The sequence below is a fragment of the Vicugna pacos genome, chromosome 10, assembly GCF_048564905.1.
Source record: "Vicugna pacos chromosome 10, VicPac4, whole genome shotgun sequence".
Lineage (NCBI taxonomy): Eukaryota > Metazoa > Chordata > Mammalia > Artiodactyla > Camelidae > Vicugna > Vicugna pacos.
In genome coordinates this window covers 66,708,610-66,729,985 of record NC_132996.1, presented here as the reverse complement: position 1 = coordinate 66,729,985, position 21,376 = coordinate 66,708,610, and the positions used below count along the sequence as shown (strand labels likewise).

The window sequence follows — 21,376 nt, the reverse complement described above, 5'->3', positions numbered from 1 at the left end:
GAAGCCAGACTAGCAGCATTTAAGTATTCTCCTGGGTGACAGGGATGTCATGGAGAAGTTTTAATCAGAGAGGTGATGACAGAATCAGATATTGTGTTTTGCAAAGATTTCTTTGGCAGTGAGGGGGAGGATGGCTCAATTCTCCGGAAAGGCTGAGCAGGTCAGAGTGCTCACAGTTCTAAGGCTCCTGATAAACATCGTTAAATAACTTTCCAACCGGTTGCGCTAAGGGGCCATACCGCCAGATGGCTTCATTCTGACATGGGTCTCAGGGTGGCGTCATCCTCCTTCTTCATCGCCGCCGGGCGCCCCGGCTTGGGGTCGGGGGAGGTCTCCTCCCGGCCTGCGACCCCACGCGCGGCTGCCCGGGTCCGCGTGGGGTCGGGACAGAGGGGCCAGGCCTGCGTTTTCTGGCTCTCGGCGGCACCCGTCCACGTCCGCTTCCACGTGACCCAAACAGTTTCGGCCACTTCCGCTTCCCCTAGGCTTTCTTCTCCGCGGTGTCCGCGGCGGATCCGGAGCGGGTGAGTCAGGGAGCCCCGGGCCCGGGCCGTCGGGGGTGGGATTGCGTGCGGGCCGGGGGCACCCCGCGCTGACCCCCTCCGCTCTCCTCGCCACTCCCAGGTCCCCGCGGAAGCGGCGGTGGCGGCGTCATGGCGGAGCTGACGGCTCTGGAGAGCCTCATCGAGATGGGCTTCCCCAGGGGACGCGCGTAAGGGAGCCCCCTAACCCCTGGGGACCTGTCCAGGCCTTTACCCCAGCCTGGCCTCAGGTTCTACGCCCCAGCCTGACCATCGCCATGGCTCGTGGGCGCTATTCACGGTGTTTCTGCCCCCAGGGAGAAGGCTTTGACCCTCACAGGGAACCAGGGTATCGAGGCTGCGATGGACTGGTGAGCTCTCAGACCGAGTGGCAGGGGACTGGGGACTGCTAGTAGAGGCAGCCTCAACTTTAACCTCTCTCCTGACTTTCCTTGCTAGGTTGATGGAGCACGAAGACGACCCCGATGTGGACGAGCCACTAGCGACCCCTCTTGGACATATCTTGGGACGGGAACCCACCCCCTTGGAGCCAGGTAGCCCTGAAGGTCCTGACTGAGGGACACAGTGTGATTATTCAGGAGGGCCTGAGGAGGAGGTTAAACGGGTAATAATACTGACTGCTTGTTTGTAGGACCAGCGCCTACTGCGGGAGAAGGCAAACCCGTTTTGAGTGAAGAGGAGAGACAGGAACAGACTAAGAGGTATAAGAAACAATCTCACATATCTGAGGGTCACGTTCCACCTCTCCTCAGTACACAAGTCTGATCAAAGAACCTGCAACTTTCCGCATTCCCTCTGCCTTTTTTCTTGGTGTTACTTTGTTTCTTTGATTTGTTTGGGGGCCATGTTCCCTGATTTTGTTTTTTGAGTCCCTTGTTACAAACTCACCTTCCCAATTTATGTCCATTTCTCTTGAACTCTTTCCTTTCTGCAAAACAGGATGTTGGAGTTGGTGGCCCAAAAGCAGCGGGAGCGTGAAGAAAGAGAGGAGCGGGAGGCATTGGAACGGGAACGACAGCGCAGGAGACAAGGGCAAGAGTTGACAGTTGCCCGACAGCGGCTACAGGAAGATGAGATGCGCCGGGCTGCTGAGGAGCGGAGGAGGGAAAAGGCTGAAGAGTTAGCAGCCAGGTCTGCATGCTGGAAGTGTTGGCTGAGAGATGAGAAAGGAGTCAGGATTTACATTGTCAATGTCTGACCTACTTTCTTCCTGTCTGCGTTCCAGACAAAGAGTCCGAGAAAAGATTGAGAGGGACAAAGCAGAGAGAGCCAAGAAGGTAGGTGATGGAGAAGAGACTGGGGGTGATGAAGTAGGTGGGCTCGTAAATCCCCGTCTGTAGCTGCAGAGGGAAAGGATGGGCTTAGCGTCTGATGGTTTCACTTTTGTCTTCCAGTATGGTGGTACTGTGGGTCCTCAGCCGTCCCCACCAGCAACAGAGCCAGGTCCTGTTCCCTCCTCTCCCAGCCAGGAGCCTCCCACGAAGCGGGAGTATGACCAGTGTCGCATACAGGTACTGATTCTGATTCCTGTTTCGTTCCTGGGACCCCTTTGTTGGCGTATAAGGCACCCCATCCAGAGCTTTTTTCAGTTATGTTCCCTTTGCCAAACCTCTCCCTTCATCATAAATGACTTTTGAAATCCTACCTCTTCTGCTCTTAGGAAAGATATCCAATTTCACTTGCCCCAGTCTCATTTAAATCCATACTGCTCTCTCAGCAGTTGCCATTTTAGTTGTTCATAATGTTTTCATTTGGTTTATTATACAGCTGTTTGCATGATGGAATGTCTATCCGGATATTTTGTATGGTTTTGTCCCTGTTTACCTTAAATTGTGAGGGAGCCAGGGGCCTCTCTCTTCAATGTTCAGTAAAGCCAAGCACAAGTGGTTGTTCATTAGATCCTTTAAATAATAATTATGCTGGTTCAGTCTCTGAGAGGAAGGAGAAGCCAACTTTTCTCTTCTTTTCCTTACTAAGGCACCTCACTCAGTTTTGACGCTCATAATACTGGATCTCTCCCTTGCCCTCTAGGTCAGGCTGCCAGATGGGACTTCACTGACCCAGACGTTCCGGGCTCGGGAACAGCTGGCAGCAGTGAGGCTCTATGTGGAGCTCCACCGTGGGGAGGAGCCAGGAGGTGGCCAGGATCCTGTGCAGTTGCTCAGTGGCTTCCCCCGGCGGGCCTTCTCAGAGGCTGACATGGAGCGGCCTCTGCAGGAGCTGGGTATGACACGTGGGATCAGAAACCAGGACTTGGGGAATAGGGGATGTGCCTGAGAAAGGAAGGGATGCAAAGACGGGACTTGGTGGAGATGGTGGGAGGCCAGGAATTGGGAGGTGTGGGGAGGGGGAAGGAGCAAAAGGCAAATATCTTTTGGTTCAAACCTGTTTTCTTTCATCTTCAGGACTTGTGCCTTCTGCTGTCCTCATTGTGGCCAAGAAATGTCCTGGCTGAGAAGCCTTTATCGCACCATCTTTCTCTGACCTCTCATCTTTGATAAAGCACTGACATCTCCTTCCTAATAAATAGACCCTCTGAGTTCTATATGTGCCTGACTCCTTCCTGGAAGGCCGGGAGGGACAAAACTGAGGCAGATGAAGCAGCTAAAGGGAAGGCGTTTAGAATAGACCCTGTTCCTTATCTTAAATCTCCAGGGGCAACTTGTTCCTAATCTGTGTCTGATTAGTTGCTTGGGAGGCTGAGGGGGAGAGGCGCTAGAGTGTGGGGAGTACCCTGGATAGCACCTGTGGGTAGGGCGGTGCCTCAGTCTGAAATCCTTACTAGCTATGTGCCTTGACTTCTTTTAAGCCTAGTTTTTTTTTGGGGGGGGGGGTTAGGTTTTCTTATTTATGTATTTATTTTTTGGAGGAGTTACCGGGGATTGAACCCAGGACCTTGTGCATGCTAAGCATGTGCTCTTCCGCTTGAGCTATAGCCTTCCTGCTAAGCCTAGTTTCTTCTTTAGTAAAACCAGGATAATAGTACCTGTTGGGGTTTGGGTGGCAGTGGGTATATAATGCTGATATAATGTTCTTTAGCCCAGTGCCTGGCACCTAATAATCCTCAATAAGTATTGGCTACTCAAAGAGTAATTTTTTAATGTGGCCATTCACAAACTGAGAGGAGCATTGGTGACCTTCACAACTGCATGTCTTTACACTAAAAAGTATTGAGTACTTAATATGGACCACAGTTTTAAGTGCTTTCTATGTATTAACTGAGATGTGACGGCACTAGCTGTAGGTGTAGTCCCATTTCAGAGATTGGGACACCAAAGCTCATGACTTGCCCAAACTGACACAGGTAGCAAGTGGTAGACCCTGGACACACACCTTGGGAGCCTGACTTGGGCTCGGGCTCTGAACTGTCAAGCTCCATCATCGTAGCCCCTCTTGCTAGTGCTGAGCACCTCATTCTAGTGCTCCCTGTAACGGATGCTGACCCTTTCCTCTTATACCCAGGTTAGGGAAGAGGCCACAAATAAACTGCAAAGATCACACATGACAAATGTGTTCAGCTTATGACCTTACCGTCTGGCAGCTGAAAACTGCATCAGAGCTCCTATCTGGGTTTACACCTGTGTTACCAAGCTTTATTTAGTGTTCTGGCTGTATTTTATCAAAGCAGCTGCCTCTGACACATTGTAATCTTGTTTGGGACCACAGGACATAAAATAGACAAAAGGGAAGTGAACTGGTTGACTTGGCTGTGGGGGTGCCACCCCACTGATAGCTTTATCAGCGGCATATCCAGTAGCTCCTATGACAGGCTTCAGAGATTGAAAACTACTACAGTGAACACCTTGCAGGAGGAAAACGCCACTGCACTTAGTGAGAGGCTGTTCTGTGCCAGGCACTGCACTTTACATTCCTAAGTTCACCGTTTTACAGGAACCTTCGTGATAATTACCCTTTACGGAGCAGACCTGGGGCCCAGAGAGGTTTTAGAACATGCAGGAGTTGAAACAAGATCTGACTGAAGGCCCCACCCCTTTTACTACTCCTAGCACGGTGGCCTCCAAAGGTTAAATTTAGGCCATAGAAGGCACTGTGGCACGTGTTAATTGCTAGAAGCCCCCACCTCAACCTCATTCGAAGGACAGGAACCCAAAGTGTCCTCTATGGGCATTTATTGCGTAGGAGTTTCCAGGACAGTTATGATTTCAAGAATGTCACTTTGTTATCCCCGAAAGCACACACACACACAGACCACATGACCTGACTTGTGTTTTGAAAACGTGGTCGCTCTGCCTATTGGGCTTCAGCCTCACATGGGGGGCGGAGCAGGCGCAAGCCACAGTCATCCTCTCCCGCAGCACCGACCCCCAGAACGCTCTAGGCTTTTATGGGCGTCCAGCCGAAGGGTTCACTCTCCAGATGGAGGAACATGATTTGTTGGTTCCTTCAGTTAGCCACATCCGACGCCCCAGCCCGCGATGTAGACGTTAAAGCGCAGTCAGTGCAGGGTTTAGGGGGAACGTGCTCACCCGGCGGCATCTCCCCAGGTCCCGGACAGGCCGGCGCATGGCATCTGGGTCTGGACTTCCCGCCAGCCCATGGAGGGGAAAGGCCGCCTAGGGCTCCTGCGCTGGGGCGGAGGCCCCAGCGCTCACGGGGGCAGGTCCAGGCTCAGGCTGACCTCCCGCCGCCGGGGCTCATCCAGTTCTTCCTCCAGGCCACGTTCTCTTGCGTGGCCGCTGCCTCCTGCAGAGTGGCCAGCAGTAGCTGTTTGGTCCTGGCCGCCTCGTCCCTGCGCTGTGGGTCCTGCACTGGCATCTCCTGCGGGCCGGAAGGGAGGTTCGCAGTGCGGGTCCCCAGCCCGCGCGCGGTTCTCCACCCCCGCACCCCACCTCCGCTTCCCAATTCCTCCCACCTTCAGCATCGCCTGCTTCTGCTGCTCTCCCGGGGTCACAAGGACAAAGAGCGCCGAGCCCACGCCAGCGCCCGCGCCTAGCACCGCGCCCGCTATCAGCACTTTGCGCAGCGTCCCCATGGCCGACAGGGCGACCAGCGAAGCGCCCTCCAGTGTCTCCCGCAGCCTAGCAAGGCGGTCGCGACATCTCACTGCCCCCAGCGCGGGCTAGAGCGTCCCATACAGGAAACCATAGAGACGGGGCCGGGCTAGAGAGGGCTTGGCCAGGGAAACGTTTCGAATCTGGAGCACCCGAGTCTTAAGATGAGATTTAGCTGAGAAGGTTAAGCACGTCAAGAGGTGTTGGCACCCAGAGCCGAGCACAGGGCCCACTGTCATGAAACCCTGAGTGGGACTGCTCAGGGGAGAGTGCATGTCTTCATGGTTGCTGTGGGTTATACAGTTGCCCAGCTCTGAAAGGTCTTGATCCACAGAGGGCTAGGGCTGTCCTCTGTAGTTTCCTGCAATAATTTGTGCTTTTCCAGTACAGTCCGTAATGGACTTCCAGGTACTTATAAACATCTATCTATTGACACCCTTCAGTCCCTTCAACTCCTGAACAAAAACTCAAAGCCAAGTGTACCGGGGGTGGGGGGAAGGGTATATTTATATATTTTCCTTTTATCTTACTTGTTAAAAGTAAACATTAGTTTTCTCTCCATGGCATACCCTTGGCATTTTTTTTTTCAACCATGAAAACTAGATTTTGTGTCACATACTGAATTCTAGTTTGGAGAAGAAAAAACCTCTTAGCTGTGTGACTCTGGGAAAGTCATTTGAGATCTTTGTGCCTCGGGGTTTCTGCATCAGGAAATGAGACTATTAACAGTATCTATCTCTTAGGTTTAGGATAATTAAATACGTTTATACGTAAAGCATTTAAAACAGTTCCTGCCAAATAGTAAACACCATATTAATATTCATTAAATAAGGTAGAAAATTAGAGGGAACTTGGGAAATCCAGTAAGCAAAAGAATCGGGAAATTTCAAGTCTGTTTTCAAAGCTCTTTACTCACAGAGCTTTAATCCAGATGCCCTTAATTCTTACCCCTTCCACCTTTCCCAGTGTCACCAGGGAGAGAGTAGAAATAAAATTCCTATCCCACCTCTGGGGACTGTCCCCTCCCTGGAAGGCTCATAATCTCCTAGCATGTCAGCCTCCTCTCTTCAGAAGTGATTAAGGGGCCAGGCTCCAAAGAAGATTAAAGGAACAATCTGTGGGGTGCACTGGGCAGGGGTAGTCTACTCCAAGTTCAACCACCCTGCACTCTAAGAATCAGCACCCATGGCCCTTGTGCCAGGGAGCAGCGAGGATGGGCCTTGGCCCAGAGATAGCCCAGGCTCCTCTCAGCATCCAGGTAGTCCTAGGGTGACCAACCGTCTCTGGAAGGAGAGAGAAATTGGCAGAGTTGAAGGTCACCAGGATGTCCAGGTTAGTACTTTCCCACCCTGTGTCCTGCTGTTTGCTCATCCTCTAATTTGGCCCAAGCTCCCTGCTGTTCCAATTTAGGTTGTCTCTCAAAAGACCCGCATCCCCTCCATTGTGGTGGAAGACTCTGAGGTGAGTGAAGAAAGTGGGGAGCTCCGGTGGCCACATGAAGAGCTGCTGCTGCTCACTGATGATGAGGAAGAGGAGGCCGAGGTCTTCTTCCAGGACCAAAGCGAAGACGCAGGTGAGGGAGGTGGCTCGTTCAAATGGGACTGTTGTGACTTGGATGTTCTAAGCTGGACTAAGTGAGACAGCTTAGTTGCGTCCTCTGCATTAAGCAGCACACAGTAGGTGTTCAGTAATTACAGAAGTGGGAGATAAAAGTCATGATAAAAAAAAGTCATGGTGGTTGGCAAAGTTGAACTCTAAAGAGCAGTTGCAATGTCAGGTAGGTGACACCTTTTAATATGAATTTTTAATGTGTACTTTTAATATTTTAAAATATTTACATTGTTATAGGGGAAAAAGATAATAAAATCACCCCAAATCCAACTACCCAGAGGTAGTCAACATTTTGGATGTTTTCTCTTCTAGACTTTTCATCAAGTCTATAAACTTATAGAAGCTACTTTTCTCTCTTTTGAACATTTATGTGTCAGGTACTGTGCTAAACACTTTCCCCTCATGATTTGCAGGACCCAGTGAGGGAGGATACTTTCTCCCTCATGACGAAACTGAGGCTGTGAAGTTAGGCTCTTCCTTGTAATTACTGTATTATTTTTATAAGCAAAAAAGTTACAGGAATTTATTTTATCTTTAATGGGCTAACTCCCATCCCTGCACCACCCCAGGCTGGACTTGGAGTTCACTGGACCCTAGATCTCCCTTAAGAACCCTTAACCCAGAACTCAGCTGGGGGCAGGAACAAGTAGAGCAAGACACCTCCTGGATTCCAGAGGACACCGAGTGTCAGGAAGCCCCCAATCCCTGTCCTCTCTGGGACCCAGCATCAGGCTCCCGTGTCTGCAGAAGCTGCTTTGTGGAATATTCCCATTTCCTGCCTCCCAGGAGCTTTGAGGGTAAGTACCACTTTGTCTCCCTCAAACATTTCGGCTTGGTTTATGCCTTCTACCCATCCTTTCACAATCTTCCCCTTTTATAAGTGAGAAAAATGAGGCTTAAAGTTCAGGCCACTGGGTCACACAAGTCATATCCAGTGCTGGGACTGGATTAAGAATCTGCTTTAGTTAGTTGGGGGTGGGGAATGATCCACTTGTACCTTCCCTGATCAGCACTCATCTCGTGCCTGGCACTGCCAAATGTTTCGCTTACCATTGTACTTAATCCCCGTAACTCCAGGTATTATACCAACCTTGCAGATGAGTAAACTAGGGCACAGTAAATGTGGAAGCCAGAACTCAAATCCTCATTTTCCAGTCATCTGGCAAAGATAAAGCTCTCTCCAACGCTCTCCTCATCCAACAGGAACACTAAGGTCAGGTCTAAGAAGTCTTTAATCAGAGCCTTGAACCAAGTAAGCAAAGTAGGTGATACCCCTGAAAGGGCCCAGCTCCTGCACAGTCACAGTCCACCCTTTGGACTCTTGCTCCAGGCAGGGCAGCCGCACATCAGGGTCCTCATCTGAGAACTGAATCAGGGTCCCCTGGGGGCTTAGGACCCTCAGGCATTCTGACAGCAGCTGGTAAGCTCCAGGAAGACCACCCCGGGCAACAGCATCCCAGGTGCCCTTGTCTAGCACTAGCTGGAAGGAGCCTGAGGAAGCCACTGGCTCCAGGTTCTGGGCATCAGCCTGCATGAAGTGGAGGCGTGAGGCAGGGTGCCCAGGGCACAGGGGTGTTTGGCCTTGGCCGCCTTCCAGGAGGCTGTTCATGTGGGCCACAGCCACAGGAGAGAAGTCCACCCCCAGCACGTCCACGGGGTGTGGGCACTTGGTGTAGAGGCCCGTACACAAGGTTGAGGTCCCACAGCCCACGTCCAACACCCGCGGTGGACAGGCAGCCCCTGCCTTCCGCAGCAGGGGCAGTAGAAGCCCCTGGGCTTCCTCGTAACCAAAGAACCAGTCGAAGGTGCGGACGCTGCCCTGACGGGGTTGGGCGTGGAGCTTATCCCAGAGGCAGCAGTCGGCCAGGCAGCTACCAGCCAGGGAGCCTGTGGACGAGTGGAAGACATGCGTCACCCAGTGTGCCCAGTTCTATCAAACTGCTGAAAAATCGGCGTAATGTGCCGTGGAGTTTTTTTAAGAATAACAATTTCAGGAACTAGACTCCTGGGTCACGAAGAACCCACCATGCCCTCCCCACTCTGTCCACCTTCCGTACCGGACAAGGGGCGGCGCGCCCCCGCCGCCAGGCTCGCCACGTGGAGGGTTCGGCGCAGGGCTGCCATCGCGAGTTGCCGGGAAGGTCCTGAGGTCCAAGGGAAGAGCTGCAAAATCCGCTTTGAGGAATCACGCGTACAGCCTTCCTAACTCTGCAGCCTCCGAAAAATGAACGCGGACACAAACTTACTACGGTACGAACGACTTTATTGTTTGCAACGGGAAGTTAAAGTGGAGGGGATGTGACAGCTTCGACTCCTGGGGCGGCTCCACAGACCTGAAATCAAAGGAGAAGGCGTGAGCACCCTGGGGAGGAGCCTGCTGAACCTTCGTTCGGCCCGGCTCCTTGGAGACGTGTCCCGGCGCTTGAGGATAGAACCGGCGGACTGGAAGCAGCCGGTACCGAAGACATGACGCCGAGGGGGCCAGAGCCCTTTCCCTCTCTACCTCCGTACATTACGGGGACCGGGACCGCACGCCCGACCCCCGCCAAGAAAAGGAGGGTCCACAGGCCCCACCCAGCGCCTTCGCCCAGCCCTGCAGATATCACAACAAACCCACACTTACTCGGTCGCCGCCCTTGAAAAGACCAAAACGCCCTCAGGACTCCTTTATATAGCCCTAGGGCCCGCGCCCGAGCTGCGATTGGATAGTTGAGGGCTGAGGGGGCGGGGCCCACGCTGACCCTGCGCCGAGCGGAAACGTGAACCGGGTAGCCTGCCTCGCAAGGAAGCCATGGGTGCTCCGGGTGGAAAGATCAATCGGCCCCGAACGGTGATTGTGTGGGAGTCCCGACTTTGTTTCCCAAGGATCCTGGAGCCTTTTAATTTTGCCCGAGATAGCCAATGAGCCACCATCGCCGGTGCGGGATCCCGCGTCCCGGGTTGCGGTGCGCGGCCGCCGTCTGATAGCATCTTCTTCCCCTATAGGAGCTGAAGAAGAAGCTGTTCAAGCGACGGCGGGTGTTGAACCGGGAGCGCCGACTGAAGCACCGGGTGGTCGGGGCTGTGATAGACGAAGGGCTGATTACTCGGCACCACCTCAAGAAGCGGGCGTGAGTGCCAGACCTCTTCCCCTGGGTCGTCCCCACGGAGTCTCCTTCCCTTCTCCTTGTCAAGCTCCTGGGCCGCTAACACCTCTCTGCTTTCCTTGTGCACTCACGTTTATGCAAGGAAATACGAGGGCCTCTCAATGTACCGGTAGCCCACAGCCTTTCTTTGGGTCTTGGACCTCACTGAGAATCTAAAGAGACCTGTGGACTCCCCCACCTCCCCAGGAACATTGTACATTCACGTAGTTTTTTGTAAGTAAATTTAAAAGCATGCGCATAAGTGTGCAGTGAACAACTTGATGAATTTTCACAAAGACACAAGTGGGATTTTGCATGTAAGTTTTAAGGCCACCCGAGTTTTGGAGAAGAGTTCCCATCCCATCCTTTATACTTATTTAGTATAAATACTTACAGTTTATAATATGGCATAATAAATATATTTAGTCTTTGTCTCTGGTTTCTGGCAGAGCTCCTAGAACTCTCAGTATTTCCTGAGTGATAAGTGTTTTATTTCATAAGGATCCCCTTTTGAGCACACCTAAGTTTATGCTAATGATGACAGGGTGAGGCTGGTCACCAAAAGATAAAGTGATTAGAAGATTGGAAAATTAAGCCCCACCCTTGACCTCTTGGAAGGTGGCTGGGTGCGGAGATTAAGCTCTATACAAATTCTTGAACAAGCTCTCTGCATTTGTGAACAGGTTGGGGTGCTGGGAGGTTGGCTCACCTGGAGACGGCACAGAAACTCCTGGCCCCTTCCCCATGCCTTGCCCTATGCTTCTCTTCCATCTGACTATTCCTGAGTTGTGTCATTTTAAAATAAATCAGTAAATGCAAGTGAATGTTTCCCTGAGTTCTGTGAGCTGCTCTAGGAAATCATCCAGTCTGAGAAGGGGATCATGAGAACCCTGATTTATGGCCAATCAATCAGAAGTACAGGTGACAACCTGGATTTGTGATTGGTGTCCAAAGTGGAGGAAGCCTTGTGGGACTGTGCCCTTAACCTATGTTAATCTGATGCCATCTCCAGGTAGATGGTGTCCAGATGGAGTTAAATTTGTAGGACATCCAGTCAATGTCCACTGAGGATTTGGCAAATTTCTTAATGTGGGAAACCAACCCCTACTACCACATCCGGTGTCAGAAGTATCAAGAATAAGAGGAGAAGAAGAGTATTCTCTCATAACTTTCTACTGTATACTAAATTTCAACAATTAATGTTACTTTATGGATGTGTTGAGATTAGTTTTAGGTAAAGTATGTTGATATCTAAGTGTGGAGATATTTAACTCGCTACCTTAGAGCCCAGAGTTTTAAAGAATTCTTTGACTTGGATCTAAAGACCTTTTCAATAACCAGAACCACTGTGTGGCCTATGTTGGTTCAGGTTAACCTGGATATCTTTTCTCCTACCAACCTTTCAGGTCCAGTGCCCGTGCCAACATCACTCTGTCTGGGAAGAAGCGCAGAAAACTCCTCCAGCAGATCCGGCTTGCCCAGAAAGAGAAAGCAGCCATGGAAGGTGAGGCTGGGCACAGAAGTTGGGTGAGGGGGCAGCCTGGATTCATCTGGGTTCTTAAATGCTTCCTCTTTCCCTTTGTTCAGTGGAAGCCCCCGCCAAGCCAGCCAGGACTAATGAATCACAGCCCAAATCAAAAAAGAAGACAAAAGCTCCCCAGGATGTAGTCATGGAGGACGTTGAAGATGAGAGCTAAATCTCACCCCTTCCACCAGGAGATGCTCATCTGGAGCTAGGATGACTCAATGGCTGTTTCTGGAAACTTTGGAGAAAGCACTGCTCCTTTTCACTCTCCCCAGATTCCCCTTCCATAATAGCCTAGTGACCTGCTCTGGAGAGATGTATTGAGAGGAAGAGGGTAGAAAAGAAAGATTGGAGAGTGGGCTTCTAGCATTCCACTCCATTTGTAATAAGCCCTAGAATTCTCACTGAGATGTGTGTGATTGTATGTTGGAATGGGCATGGGCCCTGAAAAGGGGCTGTGAGTGGGCAAACAAGACAATGGGGAAATAGGACCCACAGAGCTTACTTGAGCAAAGACAGCAAGCAGCCAACCTCCATGATGGCCCTTTCTCCCTAGTGAGTGATACTCCAGCTTTCCATTTCTGACAAAATAAAGATTACTGTAGAGATGGCAGAGGAAGTAAAGGTCCTGATACCAGCCCTGCCACTTCCCCTGTTTGACCAGGGTGGGCAAGGGACCATGTTTGTCTCTGTTTCCTTTGCTGGACTGTATTTTTAATAAAGTGAACATTATTTTTCCCCTTTAATATTCAGAAGGTCTGTTTGTTGGAAGCCAGGGCTGGGGTGGTTAATTATAGTGAGAAGCTGCCTGTGCAGAGCTGTGCTCAGTGAGTGAAAAACATATTCTCTTCTTGCTGTGTTTAATCAGTGCAGGCTTCCTGGAAGAGGGAGGGTTTGCTTCCCCCTTTATATTTTGAACAATTTCAGACCCTCAGTAAAGAGGTTAGTAAAATAAACCCTTATATATGCACTCTACCTGGGCTTAGCAGTTTTTAACATTTTGCTACAATTGATCTCCTATTTGGGTATATGTATGTGCGTTATCCTTCTGACTCATTTGAAAGTCAGTTACAGATGAAATTTTATCTCTAAACCTGCTTCTATATAGCCAGAATACCCAAGACATTTAACACTGGTATAGCTAAAATTCAATTTTTCATATTCAAAGTTCCTCAGTTGTTCCAATAATATTCTTTATAGCTGTTTATTGTTTCCTCAATCCAGGAGCTAATTAAGGATCACATATTGCATTTAATTGTCATGTCTCTTTAGTCTCCTTCAATCCAGAAAAATACCTCTACCTTGTCTTAGATGACAGCGTCTTTGAAGAGCCTAGCCCAAATTAATTAATTAATCCATTTATTTATTTACTTCAGAATATCTCGTAACTTGGATTTGCCTGTTTCCATATGTTTCCTCATAATTAGATGTAGGTTAAGCATTTGGGGGAAAAATTCTACAGAGATAATACTGTGTACGTCCCATTGCATTTCATCAGGAAGTATGTGTTCATGGAGAAAAAAATACACAACCTAAAAGTTGAGAATTATGGGGTTTTTTTTAATTGAAGTATGGTCAGTTACAATGTGTCCATTTCTGGTGTACAGCATAATGTTTCAGTCATATATATATATATATATATATATACACACACACACACATATACTTGTTTTCATATTCTTTTTCATTGTAGGTTACTACAAGATATAGAATATAAATAGTTCCCTGTGCTATACAGAAGAAAATTTTAGATCTATTTGTATATATAGTAGCTAATATTTGCAAATCTCAAACTCCCAATTTATCCCTTCCCACCCCTTTCTGCCCTTCCCCCCCCCAACAGTAACCATAAGATTGCTTACTATGTCTGAGTCTGAGAATTATGTTTTATTTGGCAGACTCACTGAGGACTTAAGCCCAGAAGACAGCCTCTCAGGTAGTTCTGAGAGAGTATTCTAAAGAAGTAAGGGAGGAGCCAGGTTACAGAAGAGTTTTTGCAACAAAAACCAGGTAGTCGGAACAGCAAAGATTATTGTTAATTAAAGAAAACCAGTTATTTCAAGTTAATGAATTAAGTGCTTTTTTAGGTATGGGAAGATGCAAGAGACTGGGATCCTTAAAATCATTCCTTTGATATGCACTTTAACTATCTAGGGCCAGTATCCTATTCTTTCCCATCCTGAATCCCCTCAGAGTGTACCGCTGGGGACAGCTGCAGTGGTTGACTTGGTGGCAGGCAGTCTATCTCCATTCTGAGTTGCTTCAGGGCTCACTGTTGGGCGGCTGTAGTTGTTGACGGCTTGGTGGTGGCAACATCTTTTGTTTACTGATATGGCAGGTGACATTTTTCACCCATATATGAAATACCTGTTTAATTATTGGTGATTCCCAGTGTTAAGTGGGTGTCTGTCAGATTTCTCCTCTGTTAGGGTATCCTTTCCCTTTGTAATTAATAAGCAATCTATGGGGTGATACTTTGAGACTGTATGAACACCCTGTTGCCAAAGATCTCTCAACAATGGTTTCAGCATCCATGATGATCCTTACCTGAATTAGTTACTGCCGCAAAATGGTGATTTTTCTAATTCTATCATTAATTCATCCATGTTATTCATTTGACATATTCTATAAAGGAAACCCCTACCTCCTTAAAATCTCATTTAGGTTGTTTTTTGATGGGTTATAATCCATTACTATTGCTTTTTCATGCTCAAAATCATACCAAGTTTGGCCAGTAGGAGCCTCTTCTAGGAGCTCCCTGTGGCCTTTTGACACAACACCATCAGTATTTGAGCACTTCCTTGTTTTCTGGCACAGTATGTTCAAGGCTCACCTGCTAATTCCCCTGGGCTAAAACTTGGTATCAGCCATTTTTTCTAGGAAACAGTATCATGGCCAGTTTTGAACACAGAAGGGAAAGAGTACAGAAACTGAACTGTATTCAGATGCAGTAAGGAGAGGAGGGGAGAAGCTGGAGGAAAAGGAAGAACATTTTCAACATCTTATTATACCCATCATTTTCTATAATTTTGCTCTACTCCCTGTGCCTAAGGTAGGAAGGAACTTACTGTGTTCAAAGAAGAGTTTCTGTATCTGGCTTTGTGCTAAGCTCTTTTTTTTTTAAATTTTTTTGTGGGGGAGGTAATTAGATTTATACATTTATTAATTTTTTTAAATGGAGGAACTGAGCATTGAACCCAGGACCTCATGCATGCTAAGCATGCACTCTACTATTGAGCAATACCCTCCCCAACTGTGCTGAGGTCTTTACACAAATAATCTGAAGTGATCTTTGCAAAACGTTTGTGAGATATGAGACAGCATGACCATTTTACAGATAAGAAAGGGGCCCCAAACAGCTGAGTCACTTGCTCAGGATTCCATTGCTAATAAATAGCAGACATGAACTCAGATCTGTCCTACTCCAAAACAAGCACCCTTAGATTGTGAAGTCCTTAAGGGCAAGGACCACAAAACAGTCTCATAGCTGAAAGGACTTATCTGGTTCAAAAGCCTCCTTTACAGATTAAAAGTTGAGGCCCAGAGTAGAAAAGTGATGGGTCCAAATTTGAGGCAGAGCTAAGAACAGAAACTGTCCCATAGTTACTGTCCTAGAACATATACACTTTATGAGTGATAGAATGTCTAAATTTTAAGAACAAATATAGAACCACCATCATTAATCACTTAGTTTTTAAAACACAGTCACTTTAAAGGTATCTTTAGGACCTATCATCTGATGTTATTGTAACTCTCACTTCTATTGAGAACAGTAAGGCCTCTGGTTAATTCAGGCATCAGAACCTACTTTCCTTTTCATTCATCCAACCAACTATTAAGAACCTACTATGTGCCAGGCAGACAGTGTTGTATGTGATGAGGATATCGCTTTTACCAAAATAGGCAAAGTCCCTGTTGTCAAAGATCTTATTTTCTGGAGTTCATTCAACAAATATAAGAAAAATAACTATTGCTTATATAGTGCTTACCTACCATCACAGGCACAGACACCAAGTGCTATACAGTAAACCAATTACCTGGTTTCATTTCAATTTTCACAACCCCCTGACGTAGCTGTACTATTAACATCCTCGTTTCCAGAAGAGGAAACAGGCATTGAGAGTTAAGTGAAGCACACAGCCGGTTAGTGGAAGATCTTGAAACTTGATCTGAATAGACTGGCTGGAGTGGGGGCCCTTGATGAGGAGTGTTAGGTCCACAAAAGGTTACCAAGCTTTCTCTGCAGCTACGGTGATGTGAGGTTGAGGAAGGTCCCTGCACTGGGAGGTTGGGGAGACTGACAAGGATTGTAGTACCAAACTAGGACTGGGAGGACACCTTCAGGCCAGTCAGCCCAATTTATTCCGGACTTCCTCTCCCTCCCTTTTCCCTTTTCATCTTCTCTTACTGACTTTCTCTCCTATTTTTCCGTCTTTTTCCCGCTTTCTCTCTTCCCTTTCTTTAACTGCTTTTTACATTATCACTGGTTATTGATTAAAATGTTTCCTAATGTTTCATTTTTTAAAATGTCGAGAGTTGAACATTTGTATTTGGGGACTTAGGAAAATTAATTAAATCCAATTAAGTGGTCGCTGCTACCTTTAGTCTGTGTCAGTGGCCCTTTGGAGGAAAAAATAATAATAAAATGGTTGCATTGAGGGTGGTCGGCTTTCCGTTGTCAAGTCGCAGTCCCGTTTTGGGACGCCGACTCAGTGCGGAACCGATGTATGAGGGTCGTGGACGTCGCCGGACTGCTTTTTCTGAGAGGCCTCATTGCTGGTTCCTTTCGGGTTTCCCGTCAGCGCGCATGCGCTCCCTGCGCTCTGCCGCTCCCGCCTCGGGCTCGGGCTCGGGCTCCGGGATGTCCGCGTTGTGCGACCCTCCCGGGGCCCCGGGGCCTCCCGGGCCTGCCCCGGTCACCCACGGTCCCGCGCCGCTCAGGTAGTCAGAGCCCCTGGCATCTTCCCCCACCCCGCGGCCCCGCGCCGATCCCCAGCCTTCTCGGCAGAAACCCGGATCCTACCTCGAAAACTCGCGTCAGGGTTCTCAGAGATTCCTAGTCGGGTCTTCCCAGAACTCAGGGACTGCCTTATCAAAACTCTGGGCTCCAGTGCCCTCACTCTCAAGATCTCGGTACTGCCTCCCCCTAAACCCAGTGCCTAGTTACCCCAGATCCTGGCCTTGCTCTCCCAAGAGTTGGGAATATTATAACTCTTGGGAACCCAGGTGCTCTGTCTCTTTTAGATCCCAGGGAACCCAGGGTCCCCTGACTTAATGGGGACTCCCTGAGCACTCAGGCCCAGCAAGTCACAGAATGCTTCCTTCTAGCCTTTCCCTTGCCCTCCAACGGAGATACTTCCCTCACCTTAGGGTGGGTTTATTTTTGGACAAACCAGAGAGGAATGGCAGTCAGAGCCTTATCAGCCCCTAGAGCATTCTGCCTTCTTGGCGGAAAAGGCAATAAGAGGAAGGGGATTTTGCCTCTTCCCATAATACTGGCTTCTGAACTTAGAAGACTGAACCCATATGTTTTGGAAGCGGAAGGGTGAAAGACATTACCTTGTCTGCCCTGGGACACCCTGATTCCTGGAGCATACTGAGGGTTCTGGAAGTTGGTGGTGTTGATGTGGTGGAGCCCAAGTGATGGGTGATTAGGATGCTTGTAGAATATGGGAAGAAACAGGTTTGGGGAAAGAGCCCTTAATTAGGGGCAAGTTTGAAGTTAGGATTTTCATTTCATTAAGAACAAAATCCAGGGTTCTTCTGTTGTGTGTAGGAGGTAGTGCAGTGAACCTGGAAAGGTGTGTTCAAAGCAGATGTTATAGGAACACAAAATATACTTACTCAACAAATATTTATTGAGCATTTTTCATATTCCAGGCACCTCAACAGAAGGGAATCCGGTATTGAAGAGCATAGAAATGTTAACTACCCTCTTGGAGTTTATAGACTGATTACTTAACTTTGGTTTCCTTATCTGTAAAATGGGATCATAATGGTACCTATCTTACTGGGCTATTGTCTGGATTAAAATGATACATGTAAAGTATTTAAAAGAGAAGTTGACATATTCCAAGAGTTATCTAATATTGACACTATTATTAAAAGAAAAATAGCTAGCACTTACTGAATGATGACTGTGACTGAACTAGATATGGTGCTTAAGTGCTTTACGAACATAACCTTATGAGGGAGGTACAGTTATCCCTATTTTACATAGAAAGAAACTGAAGCTCCCAGAGGAACGTAACTTGCACAACAGCTCCCAGTACTCTAACTCTGCTTTTCTTGTTTCTTATAGTGCTCAGGAGCTGTCCCAGGAAATCAAGGCTTTTCTGACTGGTGTAGACCCTATTCTGGGCCACCAACTCTCAGCTCGGGAACACGCTCGCTGTGGTCTCCTCCTGCTCCGCTCTTTGCCACCTGCTCGGGCTGCCGTGCTTGACCACTTGCGAGGTGTCTTTGATGAGAGCGTCCGGGCCCACCTGGCTGCTCTGGATGAAAGCCCTGTGGCTGGCCCACCTCACCTCCGTCCACCCCCACCCTCCCATGTCCCTGCTGGGGGACCTGGTCTAGAGGATGTGGTGCAGGAAGTGCAGCAGGTGCTATCTGAGTTTATCCGGGCCAACCCGAAGGCCTGGGCACCTGTGATTAGTGCATGGTCCATTGACCTCATGGGGCAACTGAGCAGCACTTACTCAGGCCAGCACCAGCGTGTGCCCCATGCCACTGGCTCTCTGAATGAACTGCTACAGCTGTGGATGGGCTGTCGGGCCACACGCACATTAATGGACATCTATGTTCAGTGCCTCTCGGCTCTCATTGGTAGTTGCCCAGATGCCTGCGTGGATGCCTTGCTGGATACCTCTGTCCAGCATTCTCCACACTTCGACTGGGTGGTGGCCCATATTGGCTCTTCTTTCCCTGGCACCATCATCTCTCGAGTTCTCTCCTGTGGCCTTAAGGACTTCTGTGTTCACGGTGGGGCTGGAGGTGGAGCTGGTGGCAGTGGTGGAAGCTCTTCTCAAACCTCCTCTTCAGACCCCTTCCCTGGATCTCCTGCTATCCCTGGTGAGAAACGGGTGCCCAAGATCACCTCAGTTGTAGGCATCCTAGGGCACCTGGCCTCCCGCCACGGAGACAGCATTCGACGGGAGCTCCTGCGAATGTTTCATGATAGCCTGGCAGGGGGCACTGGCGGCCGGAGTGGTGACCCCTCCCTTCAGGCCACTGTTCCCTTCCTCCTGCAGCTGGCAGTCATGTCACCAGCTTTGCTGGGCACAGTCTCTGGAGAGCTAGTGGACTGTCTCAAGCCCCCAGCTGTGCTGAGCCAGCTGCAACAACACCTGCAGGGATTCCCTCGAGAGGAGCTGGACAACATGCTGAACCTGGCTGTGCACCTGGTGAGCCAGGCATCTGGGGCAGGTGCCTACCGCCTGTTGCAGTTCCTGGTGGACACAGCCATGCCGGCCTCAGTCATTACCACCCAGGGCCTGGCTGTGCCAGACACGGTGCGCGAGGCCTGTGACCGGCTGATCCAGCTGCTACTGCTGCACCTGCAAAAACTGGTTCATCACCGGGGAGGGTCTCCTGGGGAAGGGGTGCTGGGCCCACCCCCACCCCCCCACCCTGTGCCCTTTCTAGATGCACTCAGAAACCATGTTGGAGAGCTGTGTGGAGAGACATTACGATTGGAACGGAAACGCTTCCTCTGGCAACACCAGCTCCTTGGCCTGCTCTCTGTCTATACTCGGCCTAGCTGTGGACCTGAGGCCTTGGGCCATCTCCTGAGCCGGGCCCGAAGCCCTGAAGAGTTGAGTCTGGCCACTCAGTTATATGCAGGGCTGGTGGTCAGTCTGTCTGGCCTCCTGCCCCTGGCCTTCCGAAGCTGCCTGTCTAGGGTACATGCAGGGACTTTGCAACCTCCCTTTACGGCCCGGTTCCTGCGCAACTTGGCACTGCTTGTGGGGTGGGAACAGCAGGGTGGTGAGGGCCCTGCAGCCCTAGGGGCCCGATTTGGGGAGTCTGCCTCAGCCCATCTGTCTGACCTGGCTCCTCTCCTGCTCCATCCTGAGGAGGAAGTAGCTGAAGCTGCTGCCTCCCTCCTGGCCATTTGTCCCTTTCCTCCAGAAGCCCTGTCCCCTTCCCAACTCCTGGGACTGGTGAGAGCTGGAGTGCATCGCTTCTTTGCCTCTCTGAGGCTGCATGGCCCCCCAGGCGTGGCTTCAGCCTCCCAGCTTCTTACCCGCCTCTCCCAGACCTCCCCGGCTGGGCTCAAGGCTGTCCTACAGCTGCTAGTTGAGGGAGCCTTACATCGGGGCAACACAGAACTGTTTGGCGGGGAAGTGGATGGAGACAATGAGACTCTTTCAGTTGTTTCAGCTCCTTTGGCTTCTGCCTCCCTCTTGGACACAAACCGGCGGCACACTGCAGCTGTGCCAGGTCCTGGAGGGATTTGGTCTGTTTTCCACGCTGGAGTCATTGGCCGTGGCCTAAAGCCACCCAAGTTTGTCCAAATACGCGATCAACAGGAAGTGATCTATAACACCCAGAGCCTCCTCAGCCTCTTGGTGCACTGCTGCAGTGCCCCTGGGGGCACTGAATGTGTGGGTTGCTGGGGGGCTCCCACCCTGAGCCCGGAGGCAGCCAAAGCAGTGGCAGTGACCTTGGTGGAGAGTGTGTGTCCTGACGCAGCTGGTGCTGAGCTAGCCTGGCCTCCTGAGGAGCATGCCCGGGCCACCGTGGAGCGGGATCTCCGCATTGGCCGGCGCTTCCGGGAACAGCCTTTGCTCTTTGAGCTGTTAAAGCTGGTAGCAGCTGCTCCTCCAGCCCTGTGCTACTGCTCCGTGCTGCTGCGGGGGCTGCTGGCTGCCCTCTTGGGCCATTGGGAAGCCTCTCGCCACCCTGATACAGCCCACTCCCCCTGGCACCTGGAGGCATCCTGCACCCTAGTGGCTGTCATGGCCGAGGGAAGCCTCCTGCCACCAGCCCTGGGTAATATGCACGAGGTATTTAGCCAATTGGCACCTTTTGAAGTGCGTCTGCTGCTGCTTAGTGTCTGGGGCTTTCTCCGGGAGCATGGGCCCTTGCCCCAGAAGTTCATCTTCCAGTCAGAGCGTGGCCGCTTCATCCGGGACTTCTCCAGGGAGGGTGGGGGTGAGGGTGGACCGCATCTGGCTGTGCTGCACAGTGTCCTCCACCGCAACATTGACCGCCTGGGACTTTTCTCTGGCCGTTTCCAGGCACCTTCGCCGTCCACTCTCCTTCGGCAGGGGACATAGCCTTTCTATACTCCAGAAGCCGTGGGAGGTTGAGCCATGAGAAAGGGGGCTAAGGTGCTGCAGACAGGGGGAGGCTTCTCTTCTGAGACCTTGGCCAAACAGAGCGCTGTCACTTTTTCCTCCCCCACCTTTTTTTCTAAATAAAATTTGCCGAGTTGAAGAAAACAGAGTCCAATGCCTCTGTCTGATGCTTAGAGCCGGCAAAGTCGGACAGCGACTGGCTCTGAACAGTCCTGCCCCTCCCTCAAGCCCCGCCCCTGCGGCAATTTAGAGTACGCCC

General features: G+C 50.1%; 5 protein-coding genes and 1 non-coding gene across 10 annotated transcripts; 3 read left to right on the top strand and 3 right to left on the bottom strand.

Moving 5' to 3' along the window:
- Nucleotides 1-416: 416 nt before the first annotated feature.
- UBXN1 (UBX domain protein 1) lies at nt 417-3,087 on the top strand. Of its 3 annotated transcripts, none has more exons than XM_072970133.1 (10): nt 419-524; nt 625-712; nt 839-892; nt 981-1,087; nt 1,174-1,243; nt 1,482-1,673; nt 1,768-1,819; nt 1,937-2,053; nt 2,574-2,766; nt 2,948-3,087. In XM_072970133.1, exons 2-10 carry the CDS (start codon nt 654-656, stop codon nt 2,995-2,997), a joined length of 894 nt encoding a protein of 297 aa, XP_072826234.1. In that variant the 5' UTR covers nt 419-524; nt 625-653; the 3' UTR covers nt 2,998-3,087. The 3 variants fall into 3 exon arrangements, with proteins under 3 accessions (XP_072826233.1, XP_072826234.1, XP_031546648.2); XM_031690788.2 differs by having other exon boundaries at nt 422-524; nt 981-1,075; XM_072970132.1 differs by lacking the exon at nt 2,948-3,087 and having other exon boundaries at nt 417-524; nt 2,574-2,819.
- Nucleotides 3,088-4,655: 1,568 nt separating this feature from the next.
- Nucleotides 4,656-5,612, bottom strand: UQCC3 (ubiquinol-cytochrome c reductase complex assembly factor 3). The gene is made up of 2 exons (XM_006214850.4): nt 5,416-5,612; nt 4,656-5,321 (listed from the first exon to the last, which is right to left on the bottom strand). The coding sequence occupies exons 1-2, from the start codon at nt 5,533-5,535 to the stop codon at nt 5,172-5,174; spliced, it is 270 nt and encodes an 89-aa protein (XP_006214912.1). The 5' UTR covers nt 5,536-5,612; the 3' UTR covers nt 4,656-5,171.
- A 122-nt stretch (nt 5,613-5,734) lies between these two features.
- Nucleotides 5,735-12,561, top strand: LBHD1 (LBH domain containing 1). Of its 3 annotated transcripts, XM_072970124.1 has the most exons (7): nt 5,735-5,962; nt 6,806-6,886; nt 6,965-7,127; nt 7,735-7,962; nt 10,151-10,275; nt 11,697-11,794; nt 11,878-12,561. In XM_072970124.1, the coding sequence occupies exons 1-7, from the start codon at nt 5,951-5,953 to the stop codon at nt 11,906-11,908; spliced, it is 738 nt and encodes a 245-aa protein (XP_072826225.1). In that variant the 5' UTR covers nt 5,735-5,950; the 3' UTR covers nt 11,909-12,561. The 3 variants fall into 3 exon arrangements, with proteins under 3 accessions (XP_072826225.1, XP_072826226.1, XP_072826224.1); XM_072970125.1 differs by lacking the exon at nt 6,806-6,886; XM_072970123.1 differs by having other exon boundaries at nt 5,735-6,886.
- On the bottom strand, nt 8,380-9,902 carry CSKMT (citrate synthase lysine methyltransferase). The gene is made up of 3 exons (XM_006214851.4): nt 9,789-9,902; nt 9,223-9,498; nt 8,380-9,052 (listed from the first exon to the last, which is right to left on the bottom strand). The coding sequence occupies exons 2-3, from the start codon at nt 9,287-9,289 to the stop codon at nt 8,397-8,399; spliced, it is 723 nt and encodes a 240-aa protein (XP_006214913.2). The 5' UTR covers nt 9,290-9,498; nt 9,789-9,902; the 3' UTR covers nt 8,380-8,396.
- Nucleotides 9,574-9,724, bottom strand: LOC116285532 (small nucleolar RNA SNORA57). The gene has a single exon (XR_004195245.1). It is a non-coding gene; the product is annotated as a small nucleolar RNA SNORA57 (small nucleolar RNA).
- A 4,061-nt stretch (nt 12,562-16,622) lies between the features above and the next one.
- INTS5 (integrator complex subunit 5) lies at nt 16,623-21,262 on the top strand. The gene is made up of 2 exons (XM_006214853.3): nt 16,623-16,756; nt 18,117-21,262. Exons 1-2 carry the CDS (start codon nt 16,623-16,625, stop codon nt 21,094-21,096), a joined length of 3,114 nt encoding a protein of 1,037 aa, XP_006214915.2. The 3' UTR covers nt 21,097-21,262.
- The last annotated feature ends 114 nt before the right edge of the window (nt 21,263-21,376 follow it).

Excerpts from the sequence above, each read along its gene's own strand:
- UBXN1 (XM_072970132.1), top strand. The coding sequence starts at position 654 with ATGGCGGAGCTGACGGCTCTGGAGAGCCTCATCGAGATGGGCTTCCCC. Across the intron at positions 893-980 it reads ATCGAGGCTGCGATGGACTG|GTTGATGGAGCACGAAGACG; the intron begins GTGAGCTCTCAG and ends TTTCCTTGCTAG. Across the intron at positions 1,088-1,173 it reads GGAGCCAGGTAGCCCTGAAG|GACCAGCGCCTACTGCGGGA; the intron begins GTCCTGACTGAG and ends GCTTGTTTGTAG.
- UQCC3 (XM_006214850.4), bottom strand. The coding sequence starts at position 5,535 with ATGGGGACGCTGCGCAAAGTGCTGATAGCGGGCGCGGTGCTAGGCGCG. Across the intron at positions 5,322-5,415 it reads AGAAGCAGGCGATGCTGAAG|GAGATGCCAGTGCAGGACCC; the intron begins GTGGGAGGAATT and ends TCCGGCCCGCAG.
- LBHD1 (XM_072970123.1), top strand. The coding sequence starts at position 6,740 with ATGGCCCTTGTGCCAGGGAGCAGCGAGGATGGGCCTTGGCCCAGAGAT. Across the intron at positions 7,128-7,734 it reads GGACCAAAGCGAAGACGCAG|GCTGGACTTGGAGTTCACTG; the intron begins GTGAGGGAGGTG and ends GCACCACCCCAG. Across the intron at positions 11,795-11,877 it reads AGAGAAAGCAGCCATGGAAG|TGGAAGCCCCCGCCAAGCCA; the intron begins GTGAGGCTGGGC and ends CCCTTTGTTCAG.
- CSKMT (XM_006214851.4), bottom strand. The coding sequence starts at position 9,289 with ATGGCAGCCCTGCGCCGAACCCTCCACGTGGCGAGCCTGGCGGCGGGG. Across the intron at positions 9,053-9,222 it reads GGCGCGCCGCCCCTTGTCCG|GCTCCCTGGCTGGTAGCTGC; the intron begins GTACGGAAGGTG and ends ACTCGTCCACAG.
- INTS5 (XM_006214853.3), top strand. The coding sequence starts at position 16,623 with ATGCGCTCCCTGCGCTCTGCCGCTCCCGCCTCGGGCTCGGGCTCGGGC. Across the intron at positions 16,757-18,116 it reads CACGGTCCCGCGCCGCTCAG|TGCTCAGGAGCTGTCCCAGG; the intron begins GTAGTCAGAGCC and ends TGTTTCTTATAG.